At 38.5% G+C, this 23,022-nt stretch overlaps 1 protein-coding gene across 1 annotated transcript in view; it reads left to right on the top strand.

Annotated features, from left to right (window-relative positions):
* The window catches only part of LOC125502625 (neurotrimin-like), an 87,737-nt gene that overhangs the window by 33,357 nt on the left and 31,358 nt on the right, over positions 1 to 23,022 (top strand). Inside the window, exon 4 of the mRNA XM_048661434.1 lies at positions 12,564 to 12,722. Coding sequence (XP_048517391.1) covers positions 12,564 to 12,722 — 159 coding nt within the window. The remainder of the gene's footprint in view (positions 1 to 12,563; positions 12,723 to 23,022) is intronic.

Raw genomic sequence — 23,022 nt, 5'->3', positions numbered from 1 at the left:
TCGATCGTATCTGCAAAAGTTTCAGCTTTATCACCGTTAGTGTATACCAGACCTTGCACTCCGTGTAAAGCTGGTATCTTGGTGTCTTCCTGTCGTAGAGCCTTTTGGATTCTTCAGATACTTTGGTCTTCTGACCCTATTTCCCGGATGCGACCTTCCCATCTCTGGTTTCGACTGACTCCCTGTGGTTCTCGTGGCCGCTTATATAGTTTCCTCCAGTTAACCCAGAAGGTTCTCGAAATTTCCAGACCAGGTGCAAAATTTCCCGCTTGTCAGTGTCATATTTGACAGTAACTGGGGCGCAAATGGGGCTCCCATTTACTGAAATACCATGAATTTTGATCCCCCCCATTTTAAACGTGAGTACCCCAGGCCATTTCCGTCACAATATAATTACATTAAACGAAATAAGATAAGCGATGTATGCTGGTAGAAACCAAGACAAAACCAGACCAACTAAGTAATTTTAGAGACTGGAAACAAATAACTAAACACGGATACACGGTGGGCAATGCTAGGGGAGGGGCGATGGCGCTTTACGGGGCTCGTCCTCGATAGGTAAAGCAAATCCCCCATCGATAAACAATAGACTAAATGAATGCATCCACTTCACTTTGCCATATAAAAATGACAAAATTCATGTTTTCGTAGTGTACATCCACCGCTTCTCACGCATAGAGCCCAATATATTTACGAAAGCAAACTTATACAAATATGCAACAATCATTGGAGACTTTAACTTGAACCAACAAAAATCTAAACATCTACAAAAATTCCTTTGCAACTCTGACTTTACAAAACGACACACCCCACCGACCTTTCTAATGTCACATAACAAAGACAGTACCCCTGACATCTTGCTACACACTAAGAACCTACCTTACAAACGTCATACAAAACATCAACTTAACGAACGAACTCGGTTCGGATCATATGGCCATAACGTTTGAACTTAACTTACTTATAAACCTAGTACAGTAGCACCTAGCTCAACAAACAAAAAACCTAACACAAACAAAACCAATATAGCACAAGTATCAGCCTATTTGGATAACTACATTCGAACCCAAGGATCTGAAATAACTCTAGACGATATTCACAAACCACTGTCCTATGCAATAAGCAAACATTCACCTGGACTGGATGGTATTTCCACAAAATTAATTAAATTATCAAAAGCAAATATTTTATATTAAATTGCAAATGTAACTTTCAAAACAGGAATAGTTCCAGATTGATTCATACAGTCCTTAATAGTTCCAGTACACAAGTCAGGCTCCAAAAAGCTCATAGAAAATTATAGACCAATTAGTTTAATTAATAATTTTGCAAAACTGTTAGAAAGGTGTTTAAAGGACCGATTAGTCAACTTTTTTGAAACATTTAAAATCTTGACGGACAAACAATTTGCGTTTGTTGAGAGTTGCAGTGCAATTGATGCCATGTGCAGCATGACATCTGAAATTATTAATAACCTAAATGAAAACAGAAGATGCTTGGCTATTTTCCTCGACCTCTCCAAGGTCTTTGACACTGTTTCTCATTATCAGTTGATTAATTCTTTGAGACAATATAGTGTAAGAGGTCCAGGGATCGAAATTTTTCAGAGTTATTTAACTAACAGAAAACAATGTTAAAGTCAATAACCAAACAAAGTCTTCACTAAATATTAAGATGGGTATTCCACAGGCAACAATTTTGGGGCCAATTTTGTTTATAACATGTATGAATTCTGTATTGAGTTTAAATATGAATGGTGAAAGGTTATATCCTATGCTGATGACACAGCATTGATCTATTCGAGGATTTCGTTGGATGAGGTGAAAAGAAATAGATGGGATGGATGTGGTAAAACAATGGCTCGATTTACATAAATTATTATTAAATGTCACAAAAACCCATTGTATTCCTTTCAGTATAACAAAGGCTAATAGGCCACATTTTAGGCTGGTTTGCCAAATAAACCGAGACCTTGAAATTAAGGTTGTGCCAAAAGGTAAAATATCTGGGAATCATAGTGGACCAAAATGTTAAGTGGACAGAACATGTGGACGATTTGACAGGTAGAGTTCGAGCACGCATTCATAAGTTCTGTGTTCTTCGAGATTTTTTGGACAGAAACCTACTCATACAAGTATACAAATCGTCAGTAGAATCATGGCTTAGATATGGCCTTATAATATGGGGTGGAGCTCATGAATCTAATTTAAGACCAATAAAAGTTATTCATAATTGTATTTTGAAAATAATGTACAGAAAGGACAAACTATATCCTGCTAGAGAATTGTATAACAAAGAAATTAATGATATATTATTGCTATACACACATTCGGCATGCTCATTTACCCATAAGAACAACAATGCTCAAACATATATAAAACATAACCACAACACAAGACTGAAATGTCTAACAACTTTCTTGCTCTACCTGTAAAAAATAATCGAACAATTCATCTTAGGTTTCTTAATTATGTAGCCCCAAAATTGTATAATTTATTGCCAAGTATAATAAGATCAATAAATAACTTCAATTGGTTTAATCAAAAATCCAGAGAATATACAGGGTTGCTCATTAGTGCGTCAAAGTGCGATATCTCAGTAAATATGAAGTTTACAAGAAAATTCGTCCAACGAAAGTTTTTCACGTTTAAAAGGTCCAAATTCTAAAATTACTTTCCAATATACAGGGTGCATCATAAATGATTATAAAAGAATGGATAATTTTATCAGTAAAAATGCCTCACCAGACATTCACAAAAAAAAACACGGTAATCTCGTCTATTTTCAATTAGGTGATGATTTTCATTAGCTCAGCTCAATAAACATGATTGTGTCTGTTATTCATGTCTATTATTTCATTTTTGTTTTGTGCTTTGTGTGATAATATAGTTCTTATTTCCATAGCCTACTACACATTTTTTATCTTCTTTTGGAGTTTTACGCCAACAAAAGGAGAAAAACATTTAAACAGTTATATCGTTAAATTCAGAAATAAAGATTTTAAAACGCCCACAGCCAACTATGATCACCATTTAAAAAAACACAAGTTTATTTTTTATCTCATAAATCAAGTTGACTAGGACGACGAGTGCTAGTTTATAAAATTCAGCGCAAAAAGGTCTACCAAAGACAATTTTAACTTTTTTCTAATTTAAGCAGTTTACGAATTATGCGATAATTAAAAAAGTGTTAAAAAAACGGTAATGAATAGCCAATCGAATTCTGCTCAACTTTGTCCATTTAACGGATTCTCTATCTTTAAAAATGTAGAAGTTACCCGTACCAAGATTCAAAAAATGGCCACCCCGTATATATTTTAGAATAAAATTTTAATTTGAATTTGAATTTTTCATCGACAGAATTGCTAAATATAAATTTTGTTTCAACTGGAATAACCTGACAAGAGGGAGGCGAATTTTCCAAATAATTTTTTGAAACTTTTGCTCTCTGGTCGTTTTTCTCAAGATGATCATAATTACTTTCAGCAGAAACTGAATAAAATTATTTGGTTTTTGGTGCCAAATTCGAAGTTGACATGGGTTTTCTAAAGTTTCCTGCAAACCGATGATTGAGGCAAATTTTTAAGCAAAATTAATTTTGTAATTGTAATTTTTGGCTGAAAAGGCCCCATTATTGTCAGGAAAGAAGAAAATCATCAGAAAAAAAAAATGATCATTTGCGTTTTCGATTAAAAACTTTTCGTTTTGTGGTCGATTTTGGAGAAAACCTTAAGGGCACCCGCAGACGGGCGACTTTTGTAGCGCGACAGTTTTGACGCTGAAAATGGAACGCATTATTTTAAATACAGTCCTGCACACGAGCGACTTTTTGTAGCCTCTACTAGCGTCTGCGAGCGATAGTCGCCGACGATGGAACCTGTTCCATTCCCAAGGTTAGACGCAGCGTTTAAAAGACGCTAGCGATTGCGGCCTGGTTCGAACACACAGGATTGAACGGGATCAATTAGACGGGCGACAAGATCGTGATCGCGTCAGATGAATTTCTTTACTTAATTTGGCTTATACCAAAACGGCATGGTGGCACTTTCCACGCTTCAAAATTAAGGTTCGTGTGCTGGCACCAAAGTCGCCGGATCTTGGCGACTAAATTGTCGAGCGTCAAAACTCGCCCGTCTGCGGGTGCCCTAATGATTTTCGATGAAAAACGGGAGGAACTTATTTTGGTTTTTGTACCAAATTCGACCCTGAAATAAGTTTTTGTAAAATTTTCTCAAAGCTATACATTGATCTTCTAATTTTTCGCGTTAAATACTTCCAGATCGTCAGACTTTTTAAGTGAAACTCTCTAAAATAGAGCGCTTTTAAGCAGAAAGTAATGCAAAAAAGTCAGTCAAAACTAAAAACCACGTTTTTTTTAAGAAATTCTGCAATCTTCGGAGGTATGCAGGTGACGAGATTTCCAAATAATCCGTTATAAACTTTCGCTTATTCTGTTTATTGTGTGTGGTTTATCTCAAAATTATTTGCTTTTTGTTCCGAATTGGTAGCTGAAAAGGAATTTCAGAACTTTTCACAGAACGACGAACGATTCAACATTTAGTTCATATTTTTTCGCGGAAAATACTTTAAGATTATCAGACTTTTTAAGTAAAACTTTAGAAAATCGAGCATTTAGAAGATAGAGGAAGTTGACTAAAACTGGAAAATTCTGTAGAAATTTTTATAATATCATTAATAAATGGCACTTAAAATAAATATAAAAACAAGTTCTCAGGCCTACTCCACATCCAAATGGTCTTCTTTAAATCCGAAAACTGCACGCCTGCAATGTGACGCCAACATTTTTTTTGCCCATTATTGTTAAAAATATTAAATTGTTAGTGTAAAAACATGATATTTATATAAATTTCGGTTTAACCGGGTGACATGATGCTGAAAACTTATACGCCTTTCGGGTCTTTTTTCGGAACATTTTGCCCATACTCAATGTGCTAAGTTTGTAGGTTAAAATTGATCCACTCTGTGTGCAAATCCCTGTTCGGAAAAAGAATTAAATATCTGATTAAATGACGTATCACTTCTCTATATCTAAAAAGTTCATTTCCGAAATCACTATGCGAAAAGTCAATAGTAAACGCAGAATTTGCACGTTTTCTGATACAGTATTTGGTCACTCAATAAATGATGGGATATTTATTTCTATTTAAACGGTAAAGTATCGGTAAAACTATCTGTTCTGCATAGAAATTGTTATTGAAATAAAATGTCTCCATTTTAAAGCAAGCTAATTACGAAACATAGCAATATAATATTTGCAGTGCAAATATATAGCAATTTCCTTAATTGGAAATAATTTGATGGGTTAAATCAAATTACAATCAGCACCGAGATTCCTCAGCGTTTAACAGGGATCCGGTCGTGAATCTGGAAAGTATGTAATTAGATTACACCTACCGATCTACCTTAGATTGAAATTGTTGCCTGAAATATGCGAAAATAGTAGCAAAGATATTTCAGAATAAGCTATTCATTATATCTAGTGTTGCTGCAGAAACCCCAGTGGTCAGCAAAACCAATGTTTCTCTAGGGAATTTCCGCACGTTGGCAAACTACAATTTCTCTTCCTTAAAACCTCGACCAGTTTTGCTTTTAACAACGCTTTAGTTCCCTTGATGCTCCATTTAATTTAATTTAGTCCCGTAGTAACGGTGGAAAAGAGGTACATTTTTTACTTTGTTTTTTTACCGCTTTAATTTGGGGCTAATATAATCGAAAATCTGGTTATATGGGGGCTTGGAACAAGTGATGGAAATTTCAATGTGAGACAAATATTTCCAGATAGGCACGCATTAGGATGTGAAAATGTAATAAACTATTTTTATTAGTTTAGTTTTTCCTATAATTGCCACAAAAGATTGCTTTTAACATTTAACACAACTAGTGTGTTCGTTATAGCAAAGAAGGATTTTCAGTTTATCTGGCTGTATGACGTAAAGTTTCAGTCCACCTCTCTAAATTAGATTTAGCATTTTGAAAAATGTTTTATGGTGGCAATTTTCTTTGCCGTTTTTATGATGCGGGCTATCATTGATATTTTAATATATTTGATATTAAAAACAATTTTAACATATATTTTTGGGGCGGTGTGATTTACAATTTTTTCTTGGGCCGTTTCTGCGTTTTGCTAAACGAAATAGCCTACGTATCTACTATTTATTCAACAAAATTTAGTCGAGTTGCTTGAATCCACCACAATTAAAGAGAAATATACGGTTTGTCGAAGATGGAGCTGCACCACCTTTTCTGTGGCTGCTGTGAAGATACTTAGATACAGGGTGTCCCACCCAAAGGTGTACCAAAAATGGGGGTTTCCATTTGAAATAATTGATTTTCGGCGTTTTTTCCGACGCCATTTAGAAATTTTTTTTTAACGCTTTGTATTAATACTAACCAAAATTTGTCGAAATTCTATTAAAGTAAGTCCTTTGCAACAAAAAATGCTACTCAAATTAAGTAGCACATATTCGCTTATAGGAGAAATTAATATTTATTCGAGTGGCTGTGTCTGTCATTTTTTACATAAAATTTCAAATACGTAAATACCTGTTCCTTCGTAATTTTTGAAAACTTCGGTAATCATGGATAAACATGAAGCAAAGAAAATAAAAGAGACTATAACATGCGTTGAGGTTAGGATAACGGTGTCACCCTGCGGCCAGTGCTGCGACAAAACATCCCCTCAAGTGCTGCCATCTTTTTGATGCAAATGAGTGATATACCCAAATCGGTCACAACTGTCATCCGAAACCACCTGTTAAAGGTTATGTATTATTGATCAAATAAAATATAATTCTCTTGTTAAAACACAAGTGTTCCGAAGAGCAAGAAGTCCTGCCCACTTCACTCCAAACAGTTCGAAACAGCGTGAGAAAGTACAGTTGTTGTGCAATGCTTCAAAAACTCCTGAAAATGTAATAATATATAGGGTATTCCATTTAAGATAAGCAAGTTGATACCAACTTGTGTGATCACTCCAAGTGTGATCCTCCTGAAAATATTTTAGATCAATTTTCAAATTTCTCCGAACCATAGTTTGCCAAATATCGATCGCTGTGGTTCTCAGTGGGACACCCTGTATTGTTCCACCTTCTCTATGATGGTGTGGTCTAGAGTAATATCTTCCTTGCTGTTACTAATTATTTTCGACTTCTCGAGATTTATCTTCAGTCCGACTTTTTTTTATTTCCGGTACAGATCTTGCAGCATTCATTTCATGTCTATGCTTATCGATACTATGTATATCATCGGCAAATCGTAAGTGGCTAAGGTATGATCCATATATTTTAAGTCCCTTTCCTTTCCAAGCTAATTTTTTTACCACACTTTCTAAGGCCAATGTGAACAGTTTTGGAGAGATGTTATCGCCTTGTCTCACGCCCTTACCAAGGTTTATATTTTCGGTCATTTCATCTTCTTCTATCTTTATGTGAAAGGTAGCTCGTAGACGTGTACGATTTGTCATCCATAAAACATTGGCTAACAACGTTCTCAACCTCAAGATCATATCTCCACGAGCGATAGTAATGTGGACGGAATCGATTATTTAATCCATTCCATCTGAAAATTACCCAAGCATTTTGCCCCAACATCAATTTCCGACCATGCTGAAGTAGAGACCTTCTATGATAACATTAGCGAAGCCCTACAAGACAAACCAACACACTATACAATATTGTTGGGATATTTCAATGCAAAAACTGGGAATAAGAAATATGAATCCGAAGAACCACTGGGTGACTATGGTTATGGCGAACGGAACGAAATAGTTTGGTAAATTACCTACAGAAACATGAACTTCTCGTAATTAGTTTCTGTATTGAGGAAAAGCCGCAACTCAAGTGGAGGTGGATAAGTCCAGACGGGAACACCAAAAACGATATAGATTTTATAATTTCGAACAGAGAAGACATTGTTCACGACGTCAGAGTCCTTAATATTGACCCCACAGAATATTGTGTGCTAATGTATGCTGTGCTTGTCATATGTAACTCCAAGATAGGATATCTTGGACCTCTATGGTAGTCTCTGTCCTGCAAGCTCTAGTAGGCCTCTGGGTGGTTTCTTCCTGCCTCTTGTAAATATTATGGCTTGTGTTTTTGCAGGATTGAACTCCATTTTCTAGTCCCTGCTCCATTTCACGACCTTGTTGAGCTGTCTCTGCAGTTTAGCTTGGATGGCAAGACCCTTCCCGACGGTAGTGAAGGCTACATCGTCAGCGTAGATGTAGCTATCTGTGTTCTTGTTGATTGGATGGTCCGCAATGTAAATATTGAACAGCAGCACTTTCTTATCCTCTATTGTATCCTGGATTTGGTACAAGATACACCTCTTCATAATTTTGCCCATCATTGGTAATAAGCTGATGGGCCCGTAGGACGTAAGCAGTTTTCTTTTTGAGCCTTTCTTCGGAACCAATACCACAATTGCATTTTTCCAGATGCTCGGAAAGTATTGGAGGTCCAAGATTGCATTTGCCACTGTGGTTAGGTCCTCAATTGCTGCTTTCGGTAGCTTTTTGAGGACCACATTAGAGATTTCGTTATGTCCAGGGACTTTTCTCCTCTTCCTCCTCTGGATGATGTCCTGGATGATCTCATTTGTGACTAGTTTGTCTTTGGTGGTCTGCCAGTTTTGGAAGTGGGCGGATACTATTTTATCCACTTCCTCTTCTTTCTTTGGGTGATAAACCAGGTTTACTCTGTATTGGAGCTCTAGATGATTTGCAAAAAGCTCCACTTTCTCTTTGGGATCCACAGTGGTAATTCCGTTTTCTTGGATTGGTGGCATTGGTCTCCTTGGTCCTTTGGTGAGGTTTCTGGTCAGTTTCCAGATCGATGGGCTGTTCTCTTCAGCCTCAATTTCGTCCATGGTAGCATCCCAGATCTGCGACCTGAGTTCTTTCATGTCTTCCTGGATAGCAGTCTGGAGGCGGTTGACTTTTTAGATACGGGTCTTGCGTACGCATGGCTCTGCGTCGTATTCGGTTTTTTTCCCTGATTTTGGCTTTTAAACAGGGAGGTATTTGGTCTATCGGGTTGGCCGGTACGACGGTTTGAATTGTTGGGGCTGCCAGGGCATTTTTAATTTTCCTGGTGAGACTTTCTGCTGCCTGGTCCAGGTCGTCCTCTGTAGTGGACTGAGGGATCCTGCTGGAGCTTTCCATTATGCTCTAGAAAGTCTGCAAGTTAGTGATCCTTTTAGTCGCAGTAATGTTATTGGTTTGGTTCGGTCCAATTTGCAAGAGTATCGGCAAATGGTCCGACGACAATTCTTGAAGTACTTCGGGGCTGGACAGTCGTCCTGCATTTTTATACAGGAATATGTCCAGGATGTCTTCTCTGCCATTTAGTGTGATGTGCGTAGGTTCTTGGGGCGCAGCTATCTCAAACAAGTTCTTGCGGGCTTCGTTTGATAGCATGTTGCCTTGGGCGTTGTTGAAATTGCATCTCCAATTTGTGTTTTTGGCATTGAAGTCCCCGCCATGTATCATTGGTCTGTCATCTGGGAAAAGCCTTTGAACATCCTCGGGACAGAACCTAGCGCTTGGACTGACGTATACGGATCCAACTCTGATCTCGGACTTTTCCATTTTGGTTTGACGATCTCATGGTGCTGGATGGACCTTTTCACTGCGACTATTGTGCCTCCGCCCCTAGTTGGCCAATCTGCTCTGTGTGTCTGATAGTTGCGAAGTGTGAACCTATCTCCAGGTTTTAACATGGTTTCCTGAATTAGGCACACATCGATGCTGTATTGTATTTGTCCAAGAAGTCTTGGAGCCCTATTTTCTTGTTCTTCACTCCGTTGGCGTTCCAAGACATGACACACAGAGACTTGGGCCTGAGCAGTCTAGACATGACAGCTCATAAGTGCAATCATTTGCGCTTGCATGGCGGCCATGAATGTCTGCATATGGTCTTGCATGGCCTGCATGGTTTGGGCCAGCTGTTCATGGCCGTTTTTGCCTCCTTGTTGACGTTGGGGGGCTTGCTAGGGCGACAGGTTATTTTGGACGGCTCTCCTGTAGCTCCTGCTGTTTTGGCCGACTGATGACTGTGATGCGGTGACAGTTGGGACTGCCCTGCGAGTTGGTGGAGTTTATTTTCTTGACTGCTGCTTTTGAATTGGTTTCCCAGGGCATCCGAAGAAGGAGGCTGGATGTGCGCCTCCACAGTTTGCGCACCTCGCAGCCTTTTCCCGGGGACCTAGACATTCCCGGGATTCATGTGCGGCCGCACACTTGACGCATTTTGCGGCGGCTGTACATTGAGATTGGCCATGTCCATAAAGCTGACACCGGAAGCACTGTGTCAGCTGACTCTTGGCATGCTGGGATTCCACTCTGACTCTTAGGCTTCCCAGCGATCTGACGTCAAATATGGCTTTTTCGGTTTTTGGTAGTAGCACCAAGACTACTGCTATCGGCTGGCCATTTTTCTTCCACCTTACTCTGGTTGTTGGGTGAAATCATAGGGCAATTAGCTCGTCCCTGATTTTGCCATCGCTCCATGACTCAATGACTCCTCTAATCACCACTCTAAGCTGTTTCTCCTCCTCCAGCTGGTAGGTGTGGTACTGGTATTTATAGGTATCCAGTACCCTAATAATTTGCCTGTAGTCCTTGGCCGTTTGGGGGGGTTGTTCTGACTCCCTCCTTGGTGGTCACTCCGCATCCGTAATTAATTTTCTTGGTCATCAATCTTTTCGTAATTTCGTCGTATTTGTCCTTCTCGCGAAGGACAATTGGATTCACTTTTGTCCTCCTTTCACTTTGCTGCTGGGCGGCAGGGGTGACCTGCTTCTTCCTCTGCTCGACATCAAGCTGCTGGGCGGCAGTTGTGGCCTGCGTTTTCTTAATGTTGTTGCTGCTATCATCCGGCTGGATAATCCTTGGCTGGGCTCCTCTGCGAGGGTCCCTCCTTGGTCCCGGATCCGTGAACCGAATTTGGGCCTTAGTATTGTCCTCGCTGGAGGACACAGGCCTGGCTCGCTTCCTTCTTCAACGGCGATATGAGCTTTGATAGCCCTCGCCGTCTGAGGAGTTCGTCACCGGCCCCCTGCCCTCCTTGGAGGCAATTGAGGGAGCTGCCGCCTCAGCGGGTCCTTCAATTGAATCACTATCGCTGGAGGAGGCTGCCTTCTCCTCCAATTTTTCTTCTTCTCCTGCACTTTGAAGTTCTTGGCGGCTAGCAGCGTTTCCGCTTTCACCGCCCGGTCTCTCCAAAATGCGACTTACATCATCGTCGTCTCGAGTTTCGCCTCGAGCGCCTCAAAGCGCTTCAACACCTCATCTGCGAGGACTGCTTTGGACTCCTCCATGTCCTGCAACACACACAGTACAAAAAAAACTTTAGAAATTTCAGCACTAGCTGTATAAATGTGCTGAAAAGCACACTAATAGCAGCGTAATACAGGAACTTTAGGCAAACCAAGAATGGTAAACCCTTGTAACAGCTTTCACTTTAATTTTCAACACTGTAGCTCTGCAGAGCGCGATGTGTAGCACGATGTTTATCGATCAAAGCATGAACTTTAAATGTTTTTTTTACTCCGTCCTTATCCCTGTGTATTCAATTCCAGAAGAGTCTTGAGAGCGTACACATGACCTGGTCTGGTAGAACTTCATCCCCTCCCAGGAGTCTTCGTCTTCGTCTACCTGTTGCATCTGACGTGCAGTGACATAATATGTGGACTAGTTTCGTCTTCTAATTCGCACCCCCTGCAGGTCGGTTGATCGTTCAGTCCCATCCTCAAAGGATGTTTTTTTCAGGGGGCGTGTCCTGTTTAAAAGGCAAATTGGCCTCTTTGTTTTTTGTCTGCTGAGATCTAGCTGTTCCTTTTTACGCACTGGTTGTGGAGGACCCACCAACTGCCTTGCGGTAAATTGATATGTACTGATTTTGGATCTATTCCACCATATTACGGCGGAATATGTGTTTCACAATTAGTCCAGCAGTCGATTAGGATAAGTTGATGATGAAATTATGATATTGTATCACTCAAACATGTTTGTTACCGCGCAAATGTAATCACAGGGATCTTTTCGTTTTTGTATATACGGATCTACTGCATACTCGCTGATAATTTATATTGTTCTTTTTACAAATATGCTTGCCATTTGCTAGATTTTACGAGAGGTGTACAATCATAGCAAGGGATTAACATAATGGCATTCATCGCATTAACATGAATAAGTGAAATAATCACTCAACACAAATAACATGAAGTTATACTGTTATGTGGTCCGTTAAATCAAGTTTCGTTTCTTTAAACGTTTTACACAAATCACAAAACTGGCTAATAGCCTTGGGCAACTCGCTACAATTTATTTACTTAAATTGAAATGGTTTAAAGGATCTAAACAACCATATTTGTTCTTTCAGTCCATGTCAAAAATATTGTTCTAGACTGAAGGCCTTCGGTGTATCTATATCAGATATTATGACCACAAGTTACAATTACTTGTCCCTCGATTCCAAGGAAAAAAAACTTCCTGTTTTATTCGCAAATATCCTTATACTGATTTGTTAACCTTTTTTTCAGTGCCTCCAGACATTCTCGATTATGCGACTAGCAGCGACATTGTAGTTAGAGAAGGAGCAAATGTTATCTTACAATGTGTGGCAAAAGGATTCCCCAAACCTGCAATCGCCTGGAAACGAGAGACGGGAGATTTAATTACATTAGCCGATGGAAATACAGGTAATTTTTTAATTTGTAAGTGCACTTTTTTTAGCCTGAAGTCGTTGGTCGATTGATTACACTTGCAATACTAAATTAGACCTAGTCAGAATAAAAATCAATTACTACGTTCGGTAGAGTGTCGTTGTATATTGCCGCTGTTTTGCGTCTTACTAGCCAAACGAGCCAAAATATTTAGTGCGTTAGAGATTTGTTTAAGTGATATTTGGAATTGTTACAAATGTGGCATGAATACTAGTTTCAAACTTTGTATTGTTCGTATTTGATTCTCCGTTAAAATACCACATACATGTTCTGTTTCAATTTTATTCAGCGTTTTTAAGCTACTTTAATAAGATGTCAAACCTCAGAGAAATAATGTATAGCATTACATGACTTGAAAAGGCGTCCGATCGATATTGCGCGAACGATCGGCATCGATAAAGGTACCATCAGCAGGTTTGACGAGCTCGGCTTTACTAGTCGCCGTCCAGGAAGTGACAGAAAGCACACCGTCAGAAGCGTTATGAACCGGGACCTCGTCTGTGAACGTGTCCGGCGAAATCCAAAGGTCTCCATAAGAAAAATTGCGCTTGAGACTGATCTTCAATCCCCATCAAGCCAAATCGTCAGAGCGGATCTCCATCTCAAGCCCTACAAGCTCCAAAACGTTCAGCTCCTCACTAACAACATGCGCGTGCGGCTTGAAAGATGCAAACGACACCTTCGCCGCCACGCTCCTCTTCAGTGGGGCAAAATCCTCTCCAGGGATCAAAAGCTGTTCACTGTTCAACACGCCCACAATCATAGTCGGTGGAGGGCCCTGGCACGTCGGCCATCGTCGAGCACAGCCAAAATCCCGTTATGCTTTGGGCTGGAATTTGCGTCAGGGGCAACAGAGAGTCGAAACCAACAAAGACGTCTACCACCGTGACATCCTTGAAAACGTCATGCTTCCGTGTGCCCAGTAGCACTTTGGCGATGCAGATTGGACTTTCCAACAGGACTCCGCTTGGCCCCACAAGGCGCAAGCGACTCAGGACTGGTGCCGGATTTAATCCCGTCGGTGGAATGGCCGCCCTACTCGCGAGATGTCAATCCGATAGAGTGGAAGAGATGCGTAGCGCGGCAGAAAAATGTCGGCAGTGTTTGGTCAGAGACAAGTACTTGTCTCTGGTTTGGTGCTTTGCCGAGACGCGCAAGGAGGCCACTTCGAAACCGGCTGAGTGTGTTGTAGTCTCAGATTGGACACATGCATCTGTTTACGTTTTTCGATGGGACCAACATTGGTTCACAGTCTATATAAAAGTAGATACTTACAAGAGCTTTGCCGGCTCGGTATTCAATTTGATATACAGGGTGATTCAAAATTGGCCTCATTCCTTTTAAGGGTATATAGGGGCCCACTTAGAGCCTTAAAGCACTTAGAGCATTTAAAATGCTGAAAATTTCAAGAAGATATTAACAGTTGAAGATCGAATTTCAATTTTGTTATTATTATTAGCCTATTAGAATACTTAAGCATTCAAAAATAAAAATTACGATATTTTTATCAAATTACAAAAAATGTTTGTATTAAAAAAGTACTCTTCTACAATTTTTTGATGAAGTCAAAGCGGCAAGGGTGTTTTTTGTCATCAACAGATAGTTACAGGTAGACACCCTTTGTCAATAATAACAACCATTTGTCAAACTGTGGCTTATTTTGAAGCTCCTTTCGCAAAATGTAGACCAAAATGCCACATTAACATAGCGGAAGCTGTAAGAACTTACACCAGCAGAGAGCTACACACTAGACGAGTGGCCCGAAATGGACGCAGATGGTGGACAATCTAAAGGTGCTCGGTTTCCAGACCTAGAGAAACAGGAATTGGGACAGGACAGGAGTACTTGAAGCATTGCACTACAACTGTACTTTTACAAACACCGGTTACTTAATTGTTAATTGTCCTGATAACTCACCCGAGGAAAGGCCTACATTCCTACCATGTATGTAATATGAACGGGACACTAGAACACATTAAATCTCTGATCTTCCGAGCACCGGCTCAAATTGAGCAGCAGTTAACCCGAGACCAGATGAGAAGCTACTCAAAATATGAGCCCTGACACAAAGATGTGATTGGGACACAAAGATGTTTGGAGTGAAACGGCCAGGATTTCTTGCTCTTGGGAGCAATTGTGTTTTAACAACAGAATTGCATTTTATTTGATCAATGATACATAACCTTTAACAGGTGGTTTTGGATGACAGTTGTGACCGATTTAGGTATATTACTCATTTGCCCTAAAAAGATGGCAGCACTCGGGAGGCTGTTTTGTCGCAGCACTGACCGCAAGCTGATACCGTTATCCTAACCTCAACGCATGTTAGTGCCTCTTTTGTTTTGTTTGCTGCATGTTTATTAATGGTTGCCGGAGTTTTTAATAATTACGAAGGAACAGGTATTTACGAAATGTTAATTAGGCAGATTACCTTGAATAACATTGCTGTCATCCTTCTGATCTAGTTTTTTGCAAATATCTGAGTTTTTAATAACATTGAATTTTTTACTATTTTTTCTGTACTCCTATAACAGCGCCAATTTTGAATCACCCTGTATATGGGTAGCAGCAACAAGAAAGTATATTTAGCGTCAGATTTGCTTAGTTTGTAACAAGCGACAAGCAAATGCCATTAAAATAACAGTGTAGAGATTTGATATTAAAAAATTCAGAAGAATTATAAGGTGGTTATTACCAGAAAACATAATGAGACATGCATCATGACAACATCGCAATGATGTTTTTCGCAATCTGTCTTTACTGAATTTTTCATGCGTCATGAACGACACATGTAGTCATTATACATATAATATTATCTGCAGCTTTTATTGTAGCTTTTTATTGTCAGACGCACAATGGAAACCTTTTATGGTTGCCCTATAACGCCACTTATCAGACTGCCGACTTTCCTGTGTTAATAAAAGTATAAAAACCCCTTTATGGTTCTGTACTTGAAATTATATGATTTAAAGGGGGATCTATTGAGCGGCTCAAAAACCATTCATATTTAATTACACATAAAATGACGAGATTTACTCTGCTTCTGTGAATAACTGATAGATACATTCGTTTCATAACTTTGCCCACATAAATAGATAACAGGGTGATTACGGACTAACTAGTTTATAACCTAGGTACGTAGGTAGTTTTTGTTGAAAATTTGTCACGCTTACCAGTTAAGAAAATTTTAATATTTCAATATTTATCTTTGCAAATTAGTTCTCAAAACTAATGATATAAAACTCGTATATGTATATCAATGTGTGCTCCGTTTAAAAAAGTTTGTTGCCACAACTGCACAATTTGTCCCAACTAGCATAACATGGCTTTAATCCTTGCTTATGCTTCCCATTTTGCATGCTGTATGATTCCAGCAATCAGCCGTTCAGATTAGGCCAATAATTTTTTTCCGAAACTATAACTTTTGCAGAAGAATCAATTTATTTATAGTAAACAATTGTCTAGTATGCGCTATCAATTAATCAATATAGTCTATTGAAATACAAGCATTCGAAACGAAAAATTACGATCTTTTTGTCAAAATACAAAACATTTTTATATTAAAAAAGTACTCTTCTATAATTTTTTGATGAAAAGTCAAAGTGGCAATGATGTTTTTTGTCATTAACAGATAGTTACCATTAGCTCAAATTATAAAAAGCATGAATTAACCTTTTCGGCTTTGCAAATTAATTTTTAAAATCAACTCAAATGTCTATTTTATTAGCAGGTTATTCAGCTCTTTAACAATTTAGAAGTCAAAAGGATTATTTATCATTTGCTTGAAAACTGTTTTTAACTTTCATAATAAATTAATTAGCTGTTTCATTAATTAACAGCTGGCTCTTGCAATCCCTGCTAAGGAGAGCAATATAATTAAATGAAGGCAGAAGTGCCACGAATTCTTTTTCAGACGGCAAAAGTTGTCCGAGAGGAAAACAGGATTAAACAATTAAAGCAGCCTTCTTGTAGGTAATTTATAATTTCATTAGTTTTATACAGTTTCTTTTTGAACTTTTTTACTTTCTCCTGAAGGTATCAAACGAAATAATTTGACAAAATTACATCTAGCTAAATTAAGTAATATTAAAAGATAATGAATATGAGCTAGACAATAACAAGAATTAACTGGACAAAACGTACTATAAGTATAGACATTTTAAAAATAAACTACGAAAGGAGAATAAAACTGCTAAGTTATATATAACGACAAACTTAGGTTTTTAAGTCATAACTTAGAAACATTTTAATTTGCCTTTTTTAAACAATAAGACTTACGGCAAAGTCAAAGAATCCAAATCTTTGACAATAAAGCAAAAACGAAATAATTAGGGCTACGGTTTCGCAGATAGATGGTCTTGGATTGGTAATAAATTTTTTTGAAAATTTGACATGATATACAGGGTGATTCAAAATTGGCGTCATTCCTCTGGGAGTGTTGTCTGACGGTGTTGTAGGGGTATATAAAAATAGTTTAAAAAATTAAATGTTATTGAAAACTGAAAAATTTGCAAAAAAAACTACAGGGTGATTCAAAATTTGCGTCATTCCTCTGGAGGTGTTGCCTGGCGCTGTTATAGGAGTACAAAAAAAATAGTAAAAGAATTTAATTGTTACTAAAAACTGAGAAATTTGCAAAAAACTATATCAGAAATACGACAGCAATGTTTTCAAGGTAATCTGCCTAATTAACATTGCGCAAATACCTGTTGCTTCGTAATTATTTAAAACTCCGGTAACCATGGAAATATACACACTGACCATAAGATAGACAAGGATAAACGGAAAATTCAACAAAATTTGTTGACGAAATGTCAACCTGTTCTCATAACCTCGAATTCTGCGGGGTTTTGTGTCAGAGACTTGTCTCTGTCTGTGATTACATAAATAATCCATACAACATCAAACATTTTAATGGTTTACTACAAACAAGCTAGTGCCTGTGTAATCTCCTTATTACCCACTCTCATCAAGCAGCTTCTCGTATTCAGTTAATTAACTCGTGCTCCATTTGTATCTTCTTGTGCTGTGTGTATCGTACAAAAGCTTTTTCCTCGGTATTTATTTGGTGCCTGGGAAAGTGTCAGTGGTTGGGCAATGTTCTGAGTACCCCTGGAAGGCTTTGCTGCAATTATGTTCAATACTTGATCCTCTGTGTCTGGAACCCAAACATCAATTGTCGTCCACTATCGTTGGCGTGAGTTCTTTCAGCTTCTGCTATGTTATTGTAGCATATCCCCTGAACTAATCGCATATTAGCAAATTCATGAAGGGAAATTCAAAGTAAGTCACAGTTTGACAAATTATTGTTATTATTGACAAGGGCTATCCACCTGTAACTATCTGTTAATGGCAAAAAACATCATTGCTGCTGTGCCTTTTCATCAAAAAATTGTAAAAGAGAACTTTTTTGAAATCAAAAATTTTCATAATTTGAAGCAAAGATCGTAATTTTTCTTTTTGAATGCTTAAGTATTCCAATAGGCTGCCAATCCAACGTGGGATTTTGTCAAAATAATTCTTAATAACAAAGTTGAAATTCGATCTTCAACTGTTAATATTTTTCTGGTACTCCCCCAAGGAGCCTCTATCACCCCTTAAAAGAAATGACGCCAATCTTGAATCACCCTGTATATTAGAAAAACGGCAACAACATTGTTCAAGGTAGTCTGCCACATTAACATTATGTGAATACCTGTTTTTTGTAATTATTAGAAACTGGGACAACCATGGACTTATATAGAAATTGACAATAAAATAGACAAGCATAAACGGTAAATTCAACAGGATTTGTTTAATGTCGAACTTACTTTTTCGAAATGTCAATTATTGTCTTCATAACCTCGAATAGATATTTTTGAGAGTCAAACTCCAAACAAATTAGTGCCTGTGTAATCACGTTATTATCCACTGTTCTCGAAGACCTCCTCGTATTAGGTATTAGCTTAATTAACTGATGCTCAATTTGAACCGGTGTTCAGTAAGCCATTAGTTTAATGTGTCCTTGTGACGTGCGTATCTTGCATACGTGGTAGGAATGTAAGCCTTCCTCGGTATTTATTTGGTACTTGGAAAAGTGTTAGTTGGCAATGCTCTAAGTACCTCTGGAAGGTTCTGCTGCAATTATGTCCAATACTGTGTGTCTGGAGTCCAAACATCTACTCTTCCACTATCTTCCTGGCGACAATCTCTAGTGTATCTCGCCCTTTGTTAGCGCGAGTTCTTACAGCGTCTGCTATGTTACTGTGGCATTTCCCCAGAACTAATCGCATATTCGCAAATTCGCTGTTGGTTTACATTTTGCGCATGGAGCTTCAAAGTAAGTCACAGTTTGACAAATGCTTGTTATTATTGACAAAGGCCATCTACCTGTAACTATCTGTTATGTCAAAAAACCTTATTGCCGCTTTCATTTTTTTATCAAAAAATTGTAAAAGAGAATCTTCTTGAAATAAAAATTTGTATGTAAAACTGTAATTCAGTACTTTCTATGTTCTTCCAAAATTTGATGCTCGACCTGTGTCCATACTTGGGCATGAGAAGGCTATAGATCGATTTCTACTTGTTCCAGTTACTCAAGTGAATCGTACTTTATTTGGGGACTTGATGCAGCTGTTTCTTCTTGTGCCAGGCTATATCTTATTGGGATAAGCGATAAACGGTTCTAAAACGTTGATCGCAGCTTTCTACTCGATAAAGATCTAAATTATGTCTACTTCTGTAGGCGTTGTTCTTAATTTAACGGTCGCAAGTTGCTAATGGAAGTATGTATAACTGATTGGAACACAGGTAGTCAGAGTATCTAGGTTTAAGATTATTCTTTCCCTTATGTTCTAAGCACACTCCCATAGATAATTGTAAAGCTGGCTGTCGGCGCCGTTGACATTGCTCTAGTCGTCCACGGACATTATACTCTCTTATTCTTGTTCACATTTTTTTTGGACAGAAAGACTTAAGTTCTATGCCACCAAATTAAGGTTTTATATGTGATTGATGGTTTCACGATAGTGACGTACCTACATTAAATACGTAATTCTTGCTGAGGTTCCCCACCTTTTGCAAAATTTGCGTTTAGAACGCCCTGATTGCCTTATTTCTTTTTTGTTCCAGGTGTTCTTGAACATACATTTTCTGTCGAGAAGTACCACGTGATATTTAACCTTGTTGAAATTCTGTATTGTACTGGCATTGATTGTTCTTCTAAATTCCTTTCTTTCCATAAAAATAAACATTTTTGTTTTTCATGTCTGTTTAATATTTTGTGAGATTTTTTCGGTTGATGACTTTTAGATTATTGTGTATGTTATGTGGAACTGAGTTTTTGCTAATGGAAAACTGTCATTAACGATTTCTTCTATTCTTTTCATGAAGTTGTTCCACTGATCAAATACAACTGCAGAATTTATACAGAGAAAATACTACCAATTTGGAACCAAAAGTTTTCGTTTACATTTCTTATCGTTTCTCTAAGTAATAAGTTTATAATTGGAACCAAGTAAAATATCCAGAATGGTGGAGAAGTAGATTTAACGTGTTATTATTCTGCGCACGGTAACATGCCAAAAACCCCTTTTGCTTCGACCTTTAAATTGAAACTATCAGCCGTGGCGTTTGCAGCAGGCAGTAAACGATTTTATGACCTAGGCCACGCCCTTCGCTCTGACCGGAGAAAGCCTTGCCAGCAGACCTTGCACCGACCAAAACAAAAGAACTAGGTTTCAGTCAGTCACGTCATGTTTGATATGTGCATTTGCAGCTTGCTGGAAATGACTAGGCCTGCTATATGCAGACAATGTAGGTTTGTTGCCACGTTTTGTTATGGGATAAAAGCCTCATGAAACATGGGCAGTCGCTTATACAGGGGACCGTGAGTTGGGCGATCATTTGCTCTAATTTGGGTAAGATTTCGCAGAGATGTTATCTATATAGTCAGCTATATAGGGCACCCCTGTAGCTTCGTCCAGTTCCGTGTTTATGGTGCATCTGTCAGCCGATAGGACGCCTCTCAGGAACCTATTTTGGGTCCTTTGAAGACGCCGTCTCGTGAAATCACTGACAGAATTCCAGATAGGGGACCCGTATGTCAGTATGGGCCTGATTGTGGAAGTATAGAGCAGAAGCTTATTTTGAGGATAGGATTGTGATAGGAAAGAGTTTGGCGCCAAAACAGAGTATAACTTTCTTTGGGCCATCGCTGTCTTTTTTACCGCATTTGCAATATGCGATTTGAAACGTCTGCGTCTGCGAAAAGTCGGGCGTCTAGTCTGAATCCCAGGTATTTCACCGCTTTTACTGGCATAATGGGGGTATTTTCCTTCAAAGCTGCCGCTTGCAACCTCGAAAAAATAACCTTCTCAGTTAATTTGCCGAGGGTGTTTAACAGGGAAATCGGCCTATAAGAGGCAAGATCAGCCGGGTTTTTGAAGGGCTTTAAAATTGGAATTATTACAGCGCTTTTCCAGTCCTGTGGGAAATGCTGTAGTTTCAGGATTGCGTTGACTATTTGTACTATTAGTACAATAGTTTTCCGCGGCAAGTTTTTRAGGAGTAGATATGGGATGCCGTCTGGCCCAGGGGCTTTTCGGCTAGGGAGACGCCGAAGACACGATTGTATTTCCGACGGGGTTGTAATATAGGAGTGCAAAATCGAGGGGGGATAGGATACTTCCGTTTTATAAAAACAGCGGTCGGTATTTCTATCTCGTTATCTTAAGGGGATGGTTGGACTTTGTGCACCTCTGAAAAGTCTGCAAAAAGCTCACACTTGTCACTGGTGGAAATGTAACTCCTCCCCTATTTTTCCAAGAGCGGGGACGTGCTCATAGCCTTTTCCGAGGCTTCTCGACAGTTTCCACAAAGAATTGTCACGGGGTGTTAAGTTTCGCAATTTTTCCTGTTAATTCCGGTAAGCGGAAATTTCGCTTTGAATGTCTTGTGCAAGCTTAGCTGCCATTATGCGATCGGCAGGTTGCCGAAATCGCTGCCAACGCTTCCTGATTCGATTTTTCGCCTTAATAAGCCTGTAAGCTTTTTAGGACTGACAGATTGAATTTTTCGTTTGTGTAACGCTTCGGTACCACTTCGTCGTGCACTACGCAGACCTGCAAACGCGTTTAGGGGAGCGACACTACTCAAAGTCGAATTTTGCGACACTTCGGACTCATTGTCCGTGGCAGCCACTGAGGATTTGAGCGAGCTAAGAGTGGCGGAAATGTTCGCCAGGACCGGAACGACACTATTCCGCGAAGCGTTTAAATAAGTCAGTACATAATAATAATAATGAAAATAATCACTGAAAACGGGCGAACTTCGAAAACTCTCTGCAACAATGGAATGAAGCCAGGTGTTTCGCAAAATTTCGGTGACTTACAGAATGCGACCGTTCTACCTGCCTGCCAAGGGTCGACTGATCGGACGAGAACCGGTATTATTCAACGTGGTTTGGTCGTTGCCTAAAAGTAACTGCTCAAACGCGGGTTTAATACGTCTAGTATTTAGGCTCTGGTTAATATTCTTCTTATTGAGTTTCTGTATTTTCAGTCGTAATTTCTTATTTGCTTAATAATAAATATATTATAATAAATAACCGAGGTAAACTCAAATATTTTTTCAATTAAATTCAAAACGTATTTATTATATATTATTACAAAAACCTTAATGACGTTTATCATTTTATGTTAAATATGAAAGATTACATTGATTATCATATATCTAAATATTGATTATTCGTTGTTACAAAATAAAATAACAAATAATAGAACATATTATTGCATTAAAAGTTAATAATATTAGTTGTGACATTTTATTTGCACTTAATTTTGAGCATTTTTCATAAATTGACCTTACCTTCTTTAGAAAATATCCGCTCAACATCTGGTTTAACAATTGTCTCCGATTAAAATCACTAAACAACTAGGTAGTAATATTTTACGAGATCAGAAATTTGAATCATGCAATACAATGCAAATGGACATCATCTGGGTTGCATCTGGACTACAGACGGACAGTAACACATAGGGAATCGGTACCGGGATTCTATCGATACGATTTAATTTAATTTAATCTTTCCTTGATGCGAATTTGGGTCCACAATCAATCAGACGATTTAAAATAGGTCCAACACTTTTTCAAAAACTTTATTGTAGTGAATCTTAGGCACAATTTTGTTGCACAACAAAATGTCGATTGTTAGTTCTTAAAACAATATTTAACAGTACACGGCAATGTGCAATCTCATTTGCAATGATAAATACCCGGTCGTTTGAAGATGATTTTC

Source organism: Dendroctonus ponderosae, unplaced genomic scaffold (assembly GCF_020466585.1).
Source record: "Dendroctonus ponderosae isolate FM_Combo_2020 unplaced genomic scaffold, Dpon_F_20191213v2 Dpon_F_20191213_1, whole genome shotgun sequence".
NCBI lineage: Eukaryota > Metazoa > Arthropoda > Insecta > Coleoptera > Curculionidae > Dendroctonus > Dendroctonus ponderosae.
Note: the sequence above shows the minus strand (reverse complement) of the source record. Positions and strands in the feature narration are given on the sequence as shown.